The 14,625-nt window shown below is 39.6% G+C and overlaps 1 protein-coding gene across 1 annotated transcript in view; it reads left to right on the top strand.

Annotated features, from left to right (window-relative positions):
• Nucleotides 1-14,625, top strand: part of LOC147425654 (uncharacterized) — a 237,668-nt gene that overhangs the window by 190,309 nt on the left and 32,734 nt on the right. The window contains exons 4-5 of the mRNA XM_086500712.1: nucleotides 14,104-14,114; nucleotides 14,447-14,459. Coding sequence (XP_086356838.1) covers nucleotides 14,447-14,459 — 13 coding nt within the window. The 5' untranslated portion in view covers nucleotides 14,104-14,114. The remainder of the gene's footprint in view (nucleotides 1-14,103; nucleotides 14,115-14,446; nucleotides 14,460-14,625) is intronic.

Here is a 14,625-nt window from a genome sequence, read left to right as displayed (position 1 = left end):
GGAGATTCTAATTGGAGATGCTGAAGCATCTTGAAAAGATTCCATGCGATTGATAAAGAAGGTGGATTTAGACTTCTTAGCATAAACTTTATGCTCACGCAATAATAGTCATACATGCTCCTCATGTTTTGCTTCATTCTTGGAGTACACTAAGATTTCATTAAAGAATACGAGAATAAAGTAATCCAAGTGTTTGTGGAATATGTCAATCACAAGTCCATTAAACGTTGCTAAAGCATTTGTGAGTTTGAAATGCATAATAGTAAACTTATAATGTCCATAGCATTGTTGTGTTTTTTCCCAAAACAATGTTTTTCATAAACTTTCCCTTGAAGAGCTGGAAGCTTTTTATAAGGACCACAAATGCTTCAAGTGTGGGGAGCGAGGACATGGCTACCGTTCTTGCCCCCAAAGAAATGCCTGCAATGAGACTCCTAGAGCTTCAACGATCGAAGCTCCAAAAGAGGATGCTCATTGCAAAGGATCACCTCTCTCCTATTCTTGGGGAAAGGTAAGAGAGCATGATGCCTTTATCTTGTTTGACCATGGCTCTACTCACAATTTCATTCTACGGAGTTGGCCACCAAATTAGGCATTCAAGCTCATGAGATGGGAGATATTGTTGTAGACGATGGAGCCTTCAAGGGGTAAGAAGCTGCAGTTACTCCCTTGATTGGGAAATTGAGGCTTCATGTCCAAGACTATGTTGACAAAGAAGATTTCTTCATCTCTCTTCTCAAGCATGAAGATGTCATCTTAGGGGCACCATGGTTTGACCGTATGGCTATTAATGTAAAGTTCTTGAAAGAAGGTTGTACTTCAAGTATAGGGAAAAGAACATGTACATAGATGCTAAAGATCCTAGTCGTACCATACCCCTTGTAAATTATCCTGCTTTTGACAAATCAATAAAAAGCTCAATTTCTGCATACATGATTTTTTTCAAACAATCTATAAAAAGTCCTAATGTTTTATCAAATGAAGATGGTAGGAATCAAGAAGAGTTAGAATTGTCTAATTTTCTAAATGGATTCCAAGATTCTTTTATCGATGATATTCCTTTGAGCTTACCTCCAAAATCAGGGGATGATGACCATCAAATTGATCTCCTTCCAGGAATCTCACCGCCTAGCAAGCCTCCTTATCTAGTTTTCCAAGCTCAACACGAGGAGATCATGAGGCAAGTACAAGAATTGGTAGACAAAGGGATTGTGAGGCCTAGCTCCTCTCCCTTTTGTTCTCCATTCCTTTTTGTGCAAAAAAAACATGGTACACCACATGTGTGTGGACTATCAAGCGCTAAACCATATCACTATCAAAAACAGATTTCATGTACTGTGGTTGGAAGATATGTTTGATAAGCTACAAGGTTTGACCTACTTCGGTAGGATTGACCTTAAAAGTGGCTACCATCAAATAAGGATAGTAAATGAAGATATTGTAAAGACCGTGTTTTGTACAATGTTTGGTCTTTATGAATATATATATAGTCATGCCTTTTGGCTTGACTAATGCACCAGCCACATTCAATCATTTAATGGAAAAAGTATTTAGACCCTACCGCAAATTCACTGGAGTGTTCTTTGCTAATATCATCATCTACTCCAAGTCTTTGGAGGGGCACAAGCAATATCTCCATGTGATTTTTCAAGCTTTGAGGGAGAACAAGCTTTTTATCAATCAAAAGAAGAGTGAATTTTCCTTCAAAAGATTCAATACTTAGGTCAAAATATCTCTCAAGATGGTATCCGTATGGATCCATCAAAGTTGGAGGTAATAAAAGCATGGCCTAATCCAAGGAATCTACATGAGCTAAGAAGCCTTATTAGTATGTATGCATACTATAGACTCTTCGTAGCCAAATTCTCTCAAATAGCGGGACCTTTGCACGACTTACCAAAGAAGAACATTAAGTACTCGTGGACTACTAAAGAGCAAAATGCTTTTGACAAGCTTAAAGAGAAGCTTAACTCCCAACTAGTTCTTATGCTTTCGGATCTCTCAAAGCCATTTGAGGTCCAATGTGCTGCTTGTGGTGATTGCCTTAGAGCAGTTTTGCTTCAAGAAGGGCGTGCCATAGCATATGAGAGCCAAAGGCTCAATGAAGATGAACGAGTCTTGGGCATATACGAAAAAGGGCTTTTAGTTGTTCTACATGCCCTAGACACATGGAAGCACTATCTATTGAGGACTCCATTTATTTTGCAAACGGATCACCAAAGTCTCAAGTACTTCATGACACAAAGCAAGATTTCCGACAAACAAATGAGGTGGGTAGATTTTCTTTTGCAATTTTATTTTCATAGGCATAATCAAGTGGTCGATGAACTTTCACAACGACCAAGAGTTAACGCGGTGTCTATAGCAACTCACAATTATCTATCTTTTATGATAGGTGAGTATGATACTAACCCCGACTTTAGAGACATAATGTTAGCCCTTGCATTGGGGAAGAAAGAAGAACCATTCACCTTGCAGGATGGTTATATTCTTCATGGAAATAGGCTATGTGTTACCCAGTCTCTTCGTGAGAAAGTCATGTATGAATCCCATGCTCCTCCCTATGCGGGCCATAGAGGCATTCAACCTACTCTTTGAGGAGTAGACATATACTTCTATTGGCCTACCATGAAAGTAGACATACAAGAGTATGTTTCAAAATGTGTGGTATGCCAAAAGACCAAGTATGATAGAGGGAAGCAGCCCGGATTACTCCAGCCATTTCCACTCCCTAATTCACCATGGGAGAGTATATCCATGGATTTTATCTTTGCATTACCCAAGTCTATTCATGGGAATATGAGAATATAGACAACAGTTGATAGGTTTAGACACTTTATTCCTATCAAAAAGACTATAAAGGCACACCAAATGGCAACCCTCTTCATATCTCAGATTTTCAAACACCATGGATTGCCAACATCCATAGTATCAAATTTAGATTCTAAAATGACCATTAATTTTTGAAAAAGTCTCTCTGAAAATCTAGGTACAAGATTGAATTTCTCTTTGGCCTATCAGTCACATACGGATGGCCAAACTAAGATAGCCAACCTTATGATTCTCGATCTACTAAAGACTTATGTTACAGAAGTAGATCAATGCTCACAATGGAAAAGGTACTTACCCCTTATAGAGTATGCGTACAATAATACTGGCCATACTATCCCAGGAAAGGCACCTTTGGAGATCATAGAGGGAAGACCTAAAAGTCCCTTGCTACTTAAAGTACATGGGAAGATCTTCGCTGCCGATGAGTATAGATGTGACCTACAAGAATCTTTCCAAAAGATTAAGGAGTCTATATCCATCTCTCAATAAAGCCAAAAAGACTGTCCTCTCTCTCTCTCTCTCTCTCTCTCTCTCTCTCATTGTGTGAGGTGCAAAGTGCAAGAGCTCCATCTCCTTCTCCAAGCTTGTTGAGAAGTTGAGAGCCTATACCAACACTCTTGGCTATGGAATGAAAATCCAACCAATATCCATGCTTCAATGCTTAATCTTGCCATCTTCTTCATCATCATTATTATGACATGATGCTATGTATGCAAGAGAAGTGATGATAAGTGAGGAACTGCCTCTTTCTCATATGTTACTTCTTATTCCTCATTCCCCGCTAGCTCTCTCCACCTTCGAAGGTGTTTGAGGCCTTGGGACTGAGGCAAGGGATGGTCAATGCTTTAACAAGATTATGTTATTCTCATGATGCATGAAGCTTTCCATATTCATTGCGTCACCTAGGTCACAAGGAACACAAAGATTGTATTGTACCAAGTCTCTCTTGATGGGAGAATCTATAATACAAAAGCCTATTGGAGGCGGGACCGGCTCCACATAAATACTGTCCTCAACTGTTGTCAAGTTCTCTAACTCTCTCTCTTGCAAAAGTCCTTTTCATCCCAAGTTAATTAAATATATGGTTATGTTGCCGCCACTAATTAAGTTCACCTCTATGTTCTCAATGTAGTCTCATGAAAATGCTCACTCTAATTCTCTTAATCACTATTCTCAAAGTTCTTAGGCCATTTACATTACACTAATTAACCAGACTCATATTTGTAGGTCCATGTATACAACAGGGCTCCTATAAGGGCAAGGCCAGGTAGGGGTGGGTGGCTAGGAGCCACATGTACGTCAAAAATGGTAATGGGTCCTAGTAGGCGATCCAAGGGGCTCTACTTAAGAGGGTTGGATGAGAGGAAATCATTAACGAGCACCCAAGTTCTTAAATTGGTATCAAATTCCTAGGGGCCCTACCAAAATTATTGTGGTCTCCAACTTTATAAAACAAAGATCTTTCAAGTTGTGCACCAATTTTGCAATACACTAAAATTATTAGGAGGTAAAAAAAAATAGTTGTGTCTTACCAAGAGATCCTTCAAGGTTTCGTGTTATGGTAGCACAGAGAGAGAGAGAGAGAGAGAGAGAGAGAGAGAGAGAGAGAGAGAGAGAGAGAGAGAGAGAGAGAGAGAGAGAGAGAAAGAGTGATAATAAGGAATTTTATTACTTAATCATTTTCATCCTTAAATGGGTAGTAATTATTGGCATGCATCGGTAGTCAATTAAGTTTTACCTACCTTATTGCATGCTAAATTTGGTGTTTGCATGCTCATACATTGTCACATTGACGGCTTCCTAATCATGGTTTTTCCAAAAGTCAGACTGCTTAATCATGATTCAGCAAGACATTATTTCTTGAATGTAATGTGTTTTGCTTTGCAAGGGAGTGTTTGTGTAAGAAATTGAAATTCATGAGGTCCTCTCCACAAAAAGCCTTAGTTTGGTCTAATCATGTTTTTTAATGAATCTTAATGTAATGTGTTTGTTAACACTAGACTTGTAATGAGCCACAAAAGTAGTTGAAGCCATAAAAATTGATGAGATCACGATTCTAGTAATTGAAACATAACTTTTGTATATGATATCAAAATCTCATGAAACTGCTTAGGTATGGGTTAAGATATGAAGTGAGTTTTTAAACACACAATCTACACGAAAGATAAAAAGTAAAAATCTTTTCTTTAAATTTAAAATTAGTAAATAATATGTGAAATTGCACCAACTACATAATTTGGAGGAGTAGAAAATGCCAATAGTCTTTGATTATAGGGAAAAAAACTTGGTACATCTATCACATACCTTTTGAGGGATTTTCCGAAGAATTTTGGGCATACTTTACAATGATTTGATTTATTGTCCATTTCCACAAATTAGGTGTTGAAGATGGCCATGGAAAGACAATTTCAGACTTTCATTAGCTTTTTACTATTATTTTATCAACTCGTAATGAGTGTTGGGTATAGTTCCCTGAGAGAGATAACTTATATAGTGTTGAAGATGTTCTTATGAAAGTCTCTAAAAACCACAAAAGTGGCCATTTTTTTATAGGACTAGTGTCAAACTACTTGTTGCAGGAGCGAATCACACCACCCATAAAGTGCATGGAACACAGCCTAGATCAACATAATGTCAATCAAGGACACAGATGACACAATAGGCGCACGGAGGCAATCTCTTTAGCTTGTGAGGCTGAGACCATCCCACGCATACAACACTCTCGAAGGCTAACTAAACCACAATCAAGGGTCTCACTGCTCTCAACTACACCACGAACCCACATACACACAAACGGAAAGAAACTCACTAAACCATGCCAAATCATACGAAACTTAAGGAACACCATCCCCTCACTAGGATACACCTGTCCCTAAGCCTCTACACTCAAAATCCTCACTCTAAACCCATCTCGGGAAATGCATATAAAGACAGAGTCAGATTTTAGAAGTGCTCAAAACTAAAGTCTATGATTACCTATGCGTAGCTTATGTCACCACGATTCTAATGACTAGTTGCAAGTAGAAAACAAACATTATTTGATATACTTACGACCACCTAGTTGTCAATGTCGGTCCGGTCTTTGTTGTCATTTTGTTGATATAAAGAAAGTGCAGGCTGTAGCCTTTGCATGAGCTTGTCCTGTTTGTCAATTCCAATTTAAATAGTCTTCACATGATTCAGGAAAATCATAATTGATGATGAACATCTGCCAATTTTGTGTATTTCTCATTTTCAAAAACAACTTCTACAATCTGTAGAATTGAGTGATTGGCTTTCATATCTTGTGAGCCAATAAGAATTTTGTAAGGATTTTGTAGAATTTTTTTGGCTAAACCTTCAACTTCTTTAGGCCAAGGTGCACTCCAATACAAATTTTGTCCATCAAGATGAATCTCGGAGATAAGTTTTTAAATTAGAGGTTCAAAACCCATGTCCATAATTTGATCCACCTCATCAAGACAAGACATGTAACCCTGCAAAGGTGGGTTTGTCTATCATTTGTGTCTGCTCTTCTTCGTTGGTGACTCCTTTTTTCCTGCATCAAGGTGATCAAAGTCGCATTTGCCACTATTAGTTTTTGTGTGATGTGTAAATCATTATACTGCTTCTACTTGGTACGTGACTTAATTAAAGCCTGGCAAAGCCCAATTAATTCCCCAAGTTAGTAGCTTGCTTCAAAAGGGCTTTATCCGACATCATTTGCAATAGATGACTATTTATGAGATAACATGGTCCATTTGTCCCCAAAATTCATATACATGATGTACAAGGTATGTAGGTGGCTATCATAGCTTTGAAATTGAAAAAATTGCATCTGTGGCTAGGGCTTGATCTTTTCTTTTCTTTTAATGTAAACTCTTAGCTTGTATTCTCTATTCATAGCCTCCTGAAAAAGTTTGGCTTGATTTGAACTTGTATTTGGCACTTTTTTGGATTTAAGTACGGAAAATGATTGATGGGCATCTCTGGCTTTTGGCTGCTAAACACATATAGAACCAATGATTATCAAAATTGGGCTTGATCCCTGGTTGCTATTGCAAGCATCTATCATGATAGATGAGTAAACTGTCATTTTTGCCCCTTTTGTTCTTGTCAGTATTGTTAGTCCCTTTTGTTTGTTAGGCTTCATTAAGTCACATACAAGATAGAAGATTACAATATAAAGATCTACTTCCTGTATATGACAACTACACTTGACAAGTGCTTTAGTATAGTTTCATTACCAACTTCCTTTGTCCTTGTAGTCCCTCTTGGATTTTTATGACCATTCTCAGTCACTCATGTTGTTGTTGAAGAATGATCAGCATTCTTTTCAAACCATTAACATTATCCATTGTGCATATGGCTTTTGAAGCATATCTCGTGAAATGTTGTCATTTTTCTATACCTTCTTCTCTTTGTATTGCTCGGCATCTCTTCAATCTGTTTGTCACCTGGATTATGGATTTTTTTTTTCTTTCTTCTTTTTGTCTTTTTTTTTGGAAAATTGCAAAAATAACAAAATAAAACAAAAAATCAACTCAACCAAAAAAGCAAAATCATTCTAATAGAATTCTAAACGCTATGTACATTGTACACAAGTCCCTAGGGGCTCATATATGGATTTTGTCTCCGTACTCCTCTTGTAATGCTATTATGATATACTTTGAATTTTGTCAAAAAATTATCACAGTCAAACGCACAAATTCAATACAACTCACAAAATATTGCCGTCTAATATTCATAATATTAGGTCCACATTTAGAATTCCTCCCCCCTTCTATTTAGATTTTTCCTTAGCAATTTGGGTATCACCAAGAGTATGTGTTGTGCTTGCGCAATCAAAATTGTGCCTATGTAGGCCTTGTAATGTAGCCCTATTATGCATACACAATCAATGCATGGAAACATTTATGCTATGTAAGATGTGGGTATAACAAATTTGCTTATTGATTATTGCTAGCGAGGCTTCCTATTCTAAGCAATGTGATGCTTTCTGAAGCTCCTATGTCCTTTTCTTGATTGAAGGTTGTAGAGCTTTCTTGAAGGCTTACTTTTCTATTTGATGTTTCTCTGGAATCCAGTTTAGCCTTGTGGTTGGTTGTTGTAATTGCATTGTTCCTCAATGTGGGTTCTCTGGAATCCAGTTTAGCCTTGTGGTTGGTTGTTGTAATTGCATTGTTCCTCAATGTGGGTTCTCTTCTAACTATACTGTAGTTGTAGAAGGAATTGGAAGAATTCAAGTGGCAGTGCAATAACAGTAGTTTTATTGGTTTCCTTGGAACCCACTTCTTTGTAATTACTGGTTGTTTTGTTGATGCTAATTGTTTGGGAACCCATACTTGTCCCTGGCTTCGTTTGTGTTTGAAGAGACTTTTTTGGGATCCACCTTGTCTTTGTGTGAGTATTTAGTGGTATTTGCTTCAGCTCTTGTACTCTTGGTTGAGGACGAGATTCAAACTTTGGGAGTTGATACTTTGGGAGTTGACAATTTAAACGTTTTGGAATCCACATGAACTCCTTACCTCTTTTGGCCAATCTGGCTCTTTGGTATCCAGATTTGTCGAAGTTTTTGGTTTTGACTTGCTCTTTTCTTTCAACCTTCTATAGTTGTTATGGAAGTTTCTAGTGATGGGGTGACGACCTAAGTTTTTGGTAAGGTATGTCAAAAGAATCATCATTGTCGCTACTATCCTTAGCAAGGTTGCATTCTAGCACTTTCCCTTTGTGGTTTGACTTGTTATGGAAAGTTACTGTTTGTTTGCTCTTGGATTGTTGTTTCTGGGATGACTTTGGTATCCACTTGATTAAAGTGTTGGTAGCTCATTGACATGGCTATGCTCTTCTTGGTTGAGTCTTTTCTTCATGTAAAGGAGCCACGTATGAAGATGCTTGTTGCAGTTGCATTTCCACCGAGTATTTTGGAATCCACTTTTGATGCACTTTATTCTTGGAGCAATGACATTGTTTCCTGGACAATCATAAAATCGTGCATTTGTTGGAATTTTGTTCTTGTCACCTATTGGGTCGTCCAGATTTCCGTTGTTTGCATCTTCTTAAAGCTCCAAGTGTTCTGCGGAGTTATAGAAATCATCTTGTTCTTCATCTTTGTTTTCTTGGATTACACTCATTGCAAAGTAAGGAACGACATCATAGTCATCTTCATCACAAAACTTCATTGTTGGATCGTCTTGAATAGCACACACATCGGACGTAGCCACGATGTGTTCCCATTCAAGTGGATCTAAAGCTTCCTCAGGAAAGGGTTCCGGGATATAATACTTATCTTCAATTTCCCTTTCTAAAATATACTCCTCTCGCTTTAAACTTAGGCATTGCGAAGCTCCACACATCCATAGCTCTTTAGGCTTACCCAACCATGTTGGAAGTTCTTATCATGCTACAATAGTGAAATCAAACTCCTCCACAGGTGTTCTCGTCACATCCCTATAACTATGGTCTTTCAAGTTTATCCTTGTCGTGGTTTCCATATGTCTCAGGTAGATATGACCATTTTCATTTGTCGCATGAATGGTCTTCCTAGAACAATATCACAGTTGTTCTTATTTCCAAAGTCAACAATAGCAAAGGTTTGCTCATATTCAATTCCACAAGAAGTAACAACTTCTTTTTCTAGCAATCTTATGGGCCTTTCCATGTGTCCATTTGCAAGTTGCAATTTCATCCTGGTAGCCCTCACTGCTAGTTTTTCCCATTTTTTCCAGACCTCTTTTGTTTCGACGGAAATGCCAGCTCCAATGTCAAGGTTTGCCATGGTTTTTACACCTTGAAATTCCACAGGAAGAGTGGTGTTCCCATATTATCCCTCATAGTACTCAACTACCTTGTTTAATGGCACTAGCCTAGTGTTTAGTTGAGGCATTTCCAGCTCTTTGATCCCTTTCTCAATTTGAGTCATTGTTTTTTAACACCAAATTTCTCTTGGCATTTTTCCACAGTAGCCCACATGTTTCGTCGTATTTTGAGCAACTTGACTAACATTATCATACAGGTGACTGGATCGACAAAATGTCTATCAGCCCTTTTGAATCGATGACCTTGTTGGGAGACAGTCTCTGTGATGGCACTGCACTAACATTAGAATTGGCCTCGTACTCTCCCGCATAGGATGGTAGTGTTCTTAGTGAATGGGTTTGATTGTCCATAGACTGTAGAGATCCTTAGTCTCCCCAATATGATTCCACTTCTAGATTCATTTGAGATCCAGCCTCAAATTCCTCAATTGGTGGAAGAGATACTCCTCTTCCATCACTCGTTTGGTTTACTCGTCTGCATTGGCCTCTCTAACTTTTTTCCACAATTCATCAAGACCATGTATTTCTTTACAGCTATCAGGTATAGCTATGTGAAATCCCTCAAGTTATTCATGGTATTCAACACTATCCTTGCTTCTGATGCGGGGTTCTTGAGATTTTGTTTGTGCTCGTGTCTGAAATCTAGATCCTTTTGTTCCTAGATTTGGTGGGATTACTGGTGTAGGTGGGACAAGGATCACACCCTCAGGTTTTCCAAGTGGTGGTTCTAGTAAAGCTTGGGCTGTTTGAATCATTTTCTAGAACATTTTAAATCTGTCCTTTTCTAGTTTTGCATACGGATATGTCATCCATCTCTGTTCTTGTGTTTGGTTGTTTTTTAGTAGTGTTTCATAGGCTTTTAGGAGGGCATCTAATGGCTCATTAAACTTTTCTACCAAACTGATCCTCTTGAACTAGCACTTCTCAATTTCTCATATGTGGATGGTTCTAAGAGGCTGAGTCGCCTTTGTAAGAGAAAGTTAAACATTGTCCTCATGTTGTCTTATCTTCTCTTTTGCTTGGGTAAGCTCCTCCGCTAGGGATTTCTGCTCTCGTTTCCTACGTGCTTTCATTCTAGCCTTTCTAGATTTCCAACTATTATGTTTGCTCTTGGTTTTCTAACTAGGTGCGTCGGTCTTTGGCTCACCCGTCACTGCACTCACGTCAATTTCTATTTTCTATGTCACTATATTCTCATCAGCTTCCTTTTGAGCTTGCACTCGCGTAACTACTTGAACTGTGTAAATGGCTGAGACAGTCTCACTGGGAGGGAACCAGCTCCTGTGAGACGAACAGTGGATCAATCAGTAATTACCACGATAATTACCACAGTAATTCCCAAGGCATATAAATAGCACCCATCACATTGTAATCGGGTTGGCATTAATCGGGTGGCATTTGTCGGTTGTACATCTGCTTAGCTTTTGATTCATAATCCTTAACTCCTTAGCTGTTCTTGAGCTACATCATATTTATTTGTAATCTTTCATTTGTAATCCTAAATACAGCAGTTCAGTATACTCCAGTCATACATACTTTGTACTCATTCTCTCTGAGTCTGAATCTGAATCTGAATCTGAACATCATTCTCAGTACTTCAGTCTGTTTTTCATTCCAGTAGATGTATTCCAGTTCAGTTTCTATTTCCTTGTCCAGTCTACTGTTTGAACTATCACATCACCAGTAGAGCTGTAAACTTCTAACACTGGAATCAGCTATCTAAAGAGATCAGCTCCAATTCCATTTTGGTGATCATGATGGCTAGAGCTATTGCTCTTGACTAGAAAACTCCTCTCCCAGATTGAAGTTTTTCAGCTGCAGTAATGGCACCCAAAACCAGTCGTGGATGGAAACCATCCTACCGTGTTGACCCTATTCCTGAGGAGTCAGAAAGAGACTCTGACCCCAAGCATGAGCTGGTGACTGACACTGAGGCTCAGGAGGAGCACAGTTAGGCTGATGCGGCGCAGGACTCACAGCATTCTAGTCAGTCCAGACGCAGAAGGGCAGAAAGGGAAGCACAAAAGGCTAAAAGTTATCGGTCCATGCAGGGGGATGAGGGCGCCAAAGGCAGTAAAGGAAGTCACCATACTTCTAGTAGGCAGGCCAGGGAGGACACAAAACTGAGACAGAGGCCGATATTAATTGGGATGCAAATATAGACAATTGTAAGAAAACCCCAAAGAGGTGTCCAGACTCCAAGATGAGAAGAGGAAGGACCAACAATGATCGACATGATTACACATCCTCGTTGTAAATCTCTTTTCCTATGTTCAAAGGGGGCTAAAAGGATGATCCAGATGTTCACATCCAAGCTTTTGTGCAGTATGCAGAGCTGAAAATTATTGATGAGGATGACTAGTGTGAATACTTTCGGCACACGTTGAAGGAGGCAGCGAGGAAGTGGTACTACCATTACTTGGCTTGCCAGCTCAAATCCTATAATAAACTACTTAAAGCCTTCTGAGTGGAATATTCTGACAACAGAGGTGATGAGGATATTCTTTGTGAACTGGATAAGATTAAGTAGAGGAAATTGTCAGTCGGAAGCTATGTTGAGAAAATCAAGGAGCCGACAAGGCAGCTGTAGGAGCCACCATCAGAAAAGAAATTGCGAGCATGGTTCTTGAATGGCTTTCGTAGCAAGAAGCTTAGGGAGCAGGAGGTGCCAGAACCGACGAAGAAATTCAATGATTTGGTGCAGCGATCCCTGAAACTGGAGCAACAAGCTAAGAAGGAAAAAGGTCATAAGAAGAGGAGGTCCAGTAGTAGCAGTTCTTCTATTGATGACTCTGATTCAAGCAGAGTTTCCAATAGTTTTGAGAGTAGCTCCGATGAGAAGACCAAGGATAAGCCTAAAAAGGGGTCTTGGGCTAGGAAGATTGAAGAGATGGCTCGGCAAATTGCTGAGATTAGCCACACCAAACAACTGGTGAGAAGAATGGAGACTTGGTGTTCAAAATGTAAATCTAAGGACCATGTTTCCAATGAGTGCCCACAGTGTACTTATTGTAAAGCCTATGGCCATTTATGGAATAACTGTGGCATTAGGATTCATCATTTCAAAAAGGGCAAAGACTTGTCAGTGGTGGCATTTACCAATGCCAAACCAGTAAGAGTGGAAACTGCCAATGCTTCTCAGGAGGAGAAACCAAGTACCAGTGGTACTGGTCCATGGCCCGGCAGATACCAAGAGGGTATTGGCCAGGGCCGGGGGCGTGGTAACTTCCAAAGTCGAAGTCTAAATTGCTATACTTGTGGAAAGTATGGGCATTTCGCAGCTCAATGTCCAGACACACCTGGGACTGCGGCTACTAAGGTGAAGGTACCAGAGCCAGTTCCAGTACGAGCAATTACACGAAGCAAAGGAGTAGTGATTGAGGAAATCCCAGAGATTCTAGAAAAACCAACCACTACTGAAAGCAGCAAATGGGCTCAACAGAGAGAGGTATGGAAGGGTAAATAAAAGGTGGTTGATGAATGGCAGGAGCAGAGAGAACTAGCGGCAAAAATCACAGAGGATTTAGCCAAGAAGCTGCCAGAGCAGTCAGAGATTTCTGAAGCATGGGTCATTCAAAAGATACTAGCCCAATCTACTGAGACAGATCGGTCAAAGCCCGGCATACCTGAGACCATGTTGGCTACAGAACAAGGGATGATTGAAGAGTTGGGAGTTGATAGAGGAGCTGACAGCACTAAAATGAAGGAATGGCATTGTGAAGATATTACCAGTTCTTCAAGCTCCGACAACAACTCTGATCATGAGAAAGACGAAATTCATGTAAAAATCTATGACAAAATCCAGAAACTCATTGTGGAGTTGGAAGACATTAGAAGAACTTTGCCTGAAGCAGCGAAATTCATCAGACAGCGAAGGAAGGCTAAGACGGAGGCCAGGACAGTTGACTTGATGGTTGTCAGAGATGATGAAGTGCCGCTAATTCAAGTAGATTACAAAGTTTCGAAACAATGGGAACCACTTTTGAGTGTCATTTTGGATGGAGGAGTAGGAGTAAACATCATGGGTGTACATCTTCAACAGTGCATCACAAACTTGAAGCCAGCACCTTTCAAAGTGCGGATGGTAGATCATAGAGTAGTGCAAGCTACTGGTATGATCAAAAGTATGCTGATACGAGTGGGCAAGGAGAAGTTCAAGACCAATTTTCTAGTTCTCAATCTGCAAGGATCATATGGAATGCTACTCGGGCACCCATGGTTGCGAACGGCACGGGTTGTTCATGACTATGCTAATCAAACTCTGCCTCTACAAGGGGCCAGTGGTAGAATCCAGATTCAAACAAACAACACTAGAAGCTGGAAAAAGGAGTTGAGACCTAAATAACTATGCCATAAGTATAAGATCAAGAAGATTGAAAGGATGTTAGCAGCTCTAAATATTTTTCCCTTAATAGAAATTAATCTTAATGCAGTTCTACTGAACAAGGAGCAGGCTGACAAACAGAAGAAGCAGTTCCCATACCAGTTTACTGAACTCAATTCAGGAGAACGTTCAGTTCAGTTAACTGGAAAGCCGAAAGGATCCATTGAATCCAGCACTCCAGATGAGCCAGCACATTCTGGGGAGGACACGACAAATTAGAACAGTGATTTGGAAATCAAAGGGCCGTCTTGGGATTATGCCAAAGAGTCAACCAAGAGAAAAGGCGGCAGGCTTAATTGGTTACTCCCAGATGACCAAGAGATCGAGGAATGGAATCTAGGCTCTGAAGACAACCCTAGAATGATCAAAGTTAACAAACACCTCAACCTTACAATGAAGGAGAAAGCATGCAGAATGTTCCGGCATTACAAAGATGTTTTTGCCTGGTAACACACTGATCTGAAAGGGGTGGATCGAGAGGTTTGCCAACACAGGATACCACTGAATCTAGATGCCAGGCCAGTAAGACTACAGTGGTACCGAATGAATCCCAATTATGCTAAGAAGGTCAAGGAAGAGATTGACAACCTTCTCAAAGCTGGGTTCATCACT

Source organism: Adiantum capillus-veneris, chromosome 25, assembly GCF_014529385.1.
Source record: "Adiantum capillus-veneris isolate H3 chromosome 25, ASM1452938v2, whole genome shotgun sequence".
NCBI lineage: Eukaryota > Viridiplantae > Streptophyta > Polypodiopsida > Polypodiales > Pteridaceae > Adiantum > Adiantum capillus-veneris.
This window is presented reverse-complemented; position numbering and strand designations above follow the sequence as displayed.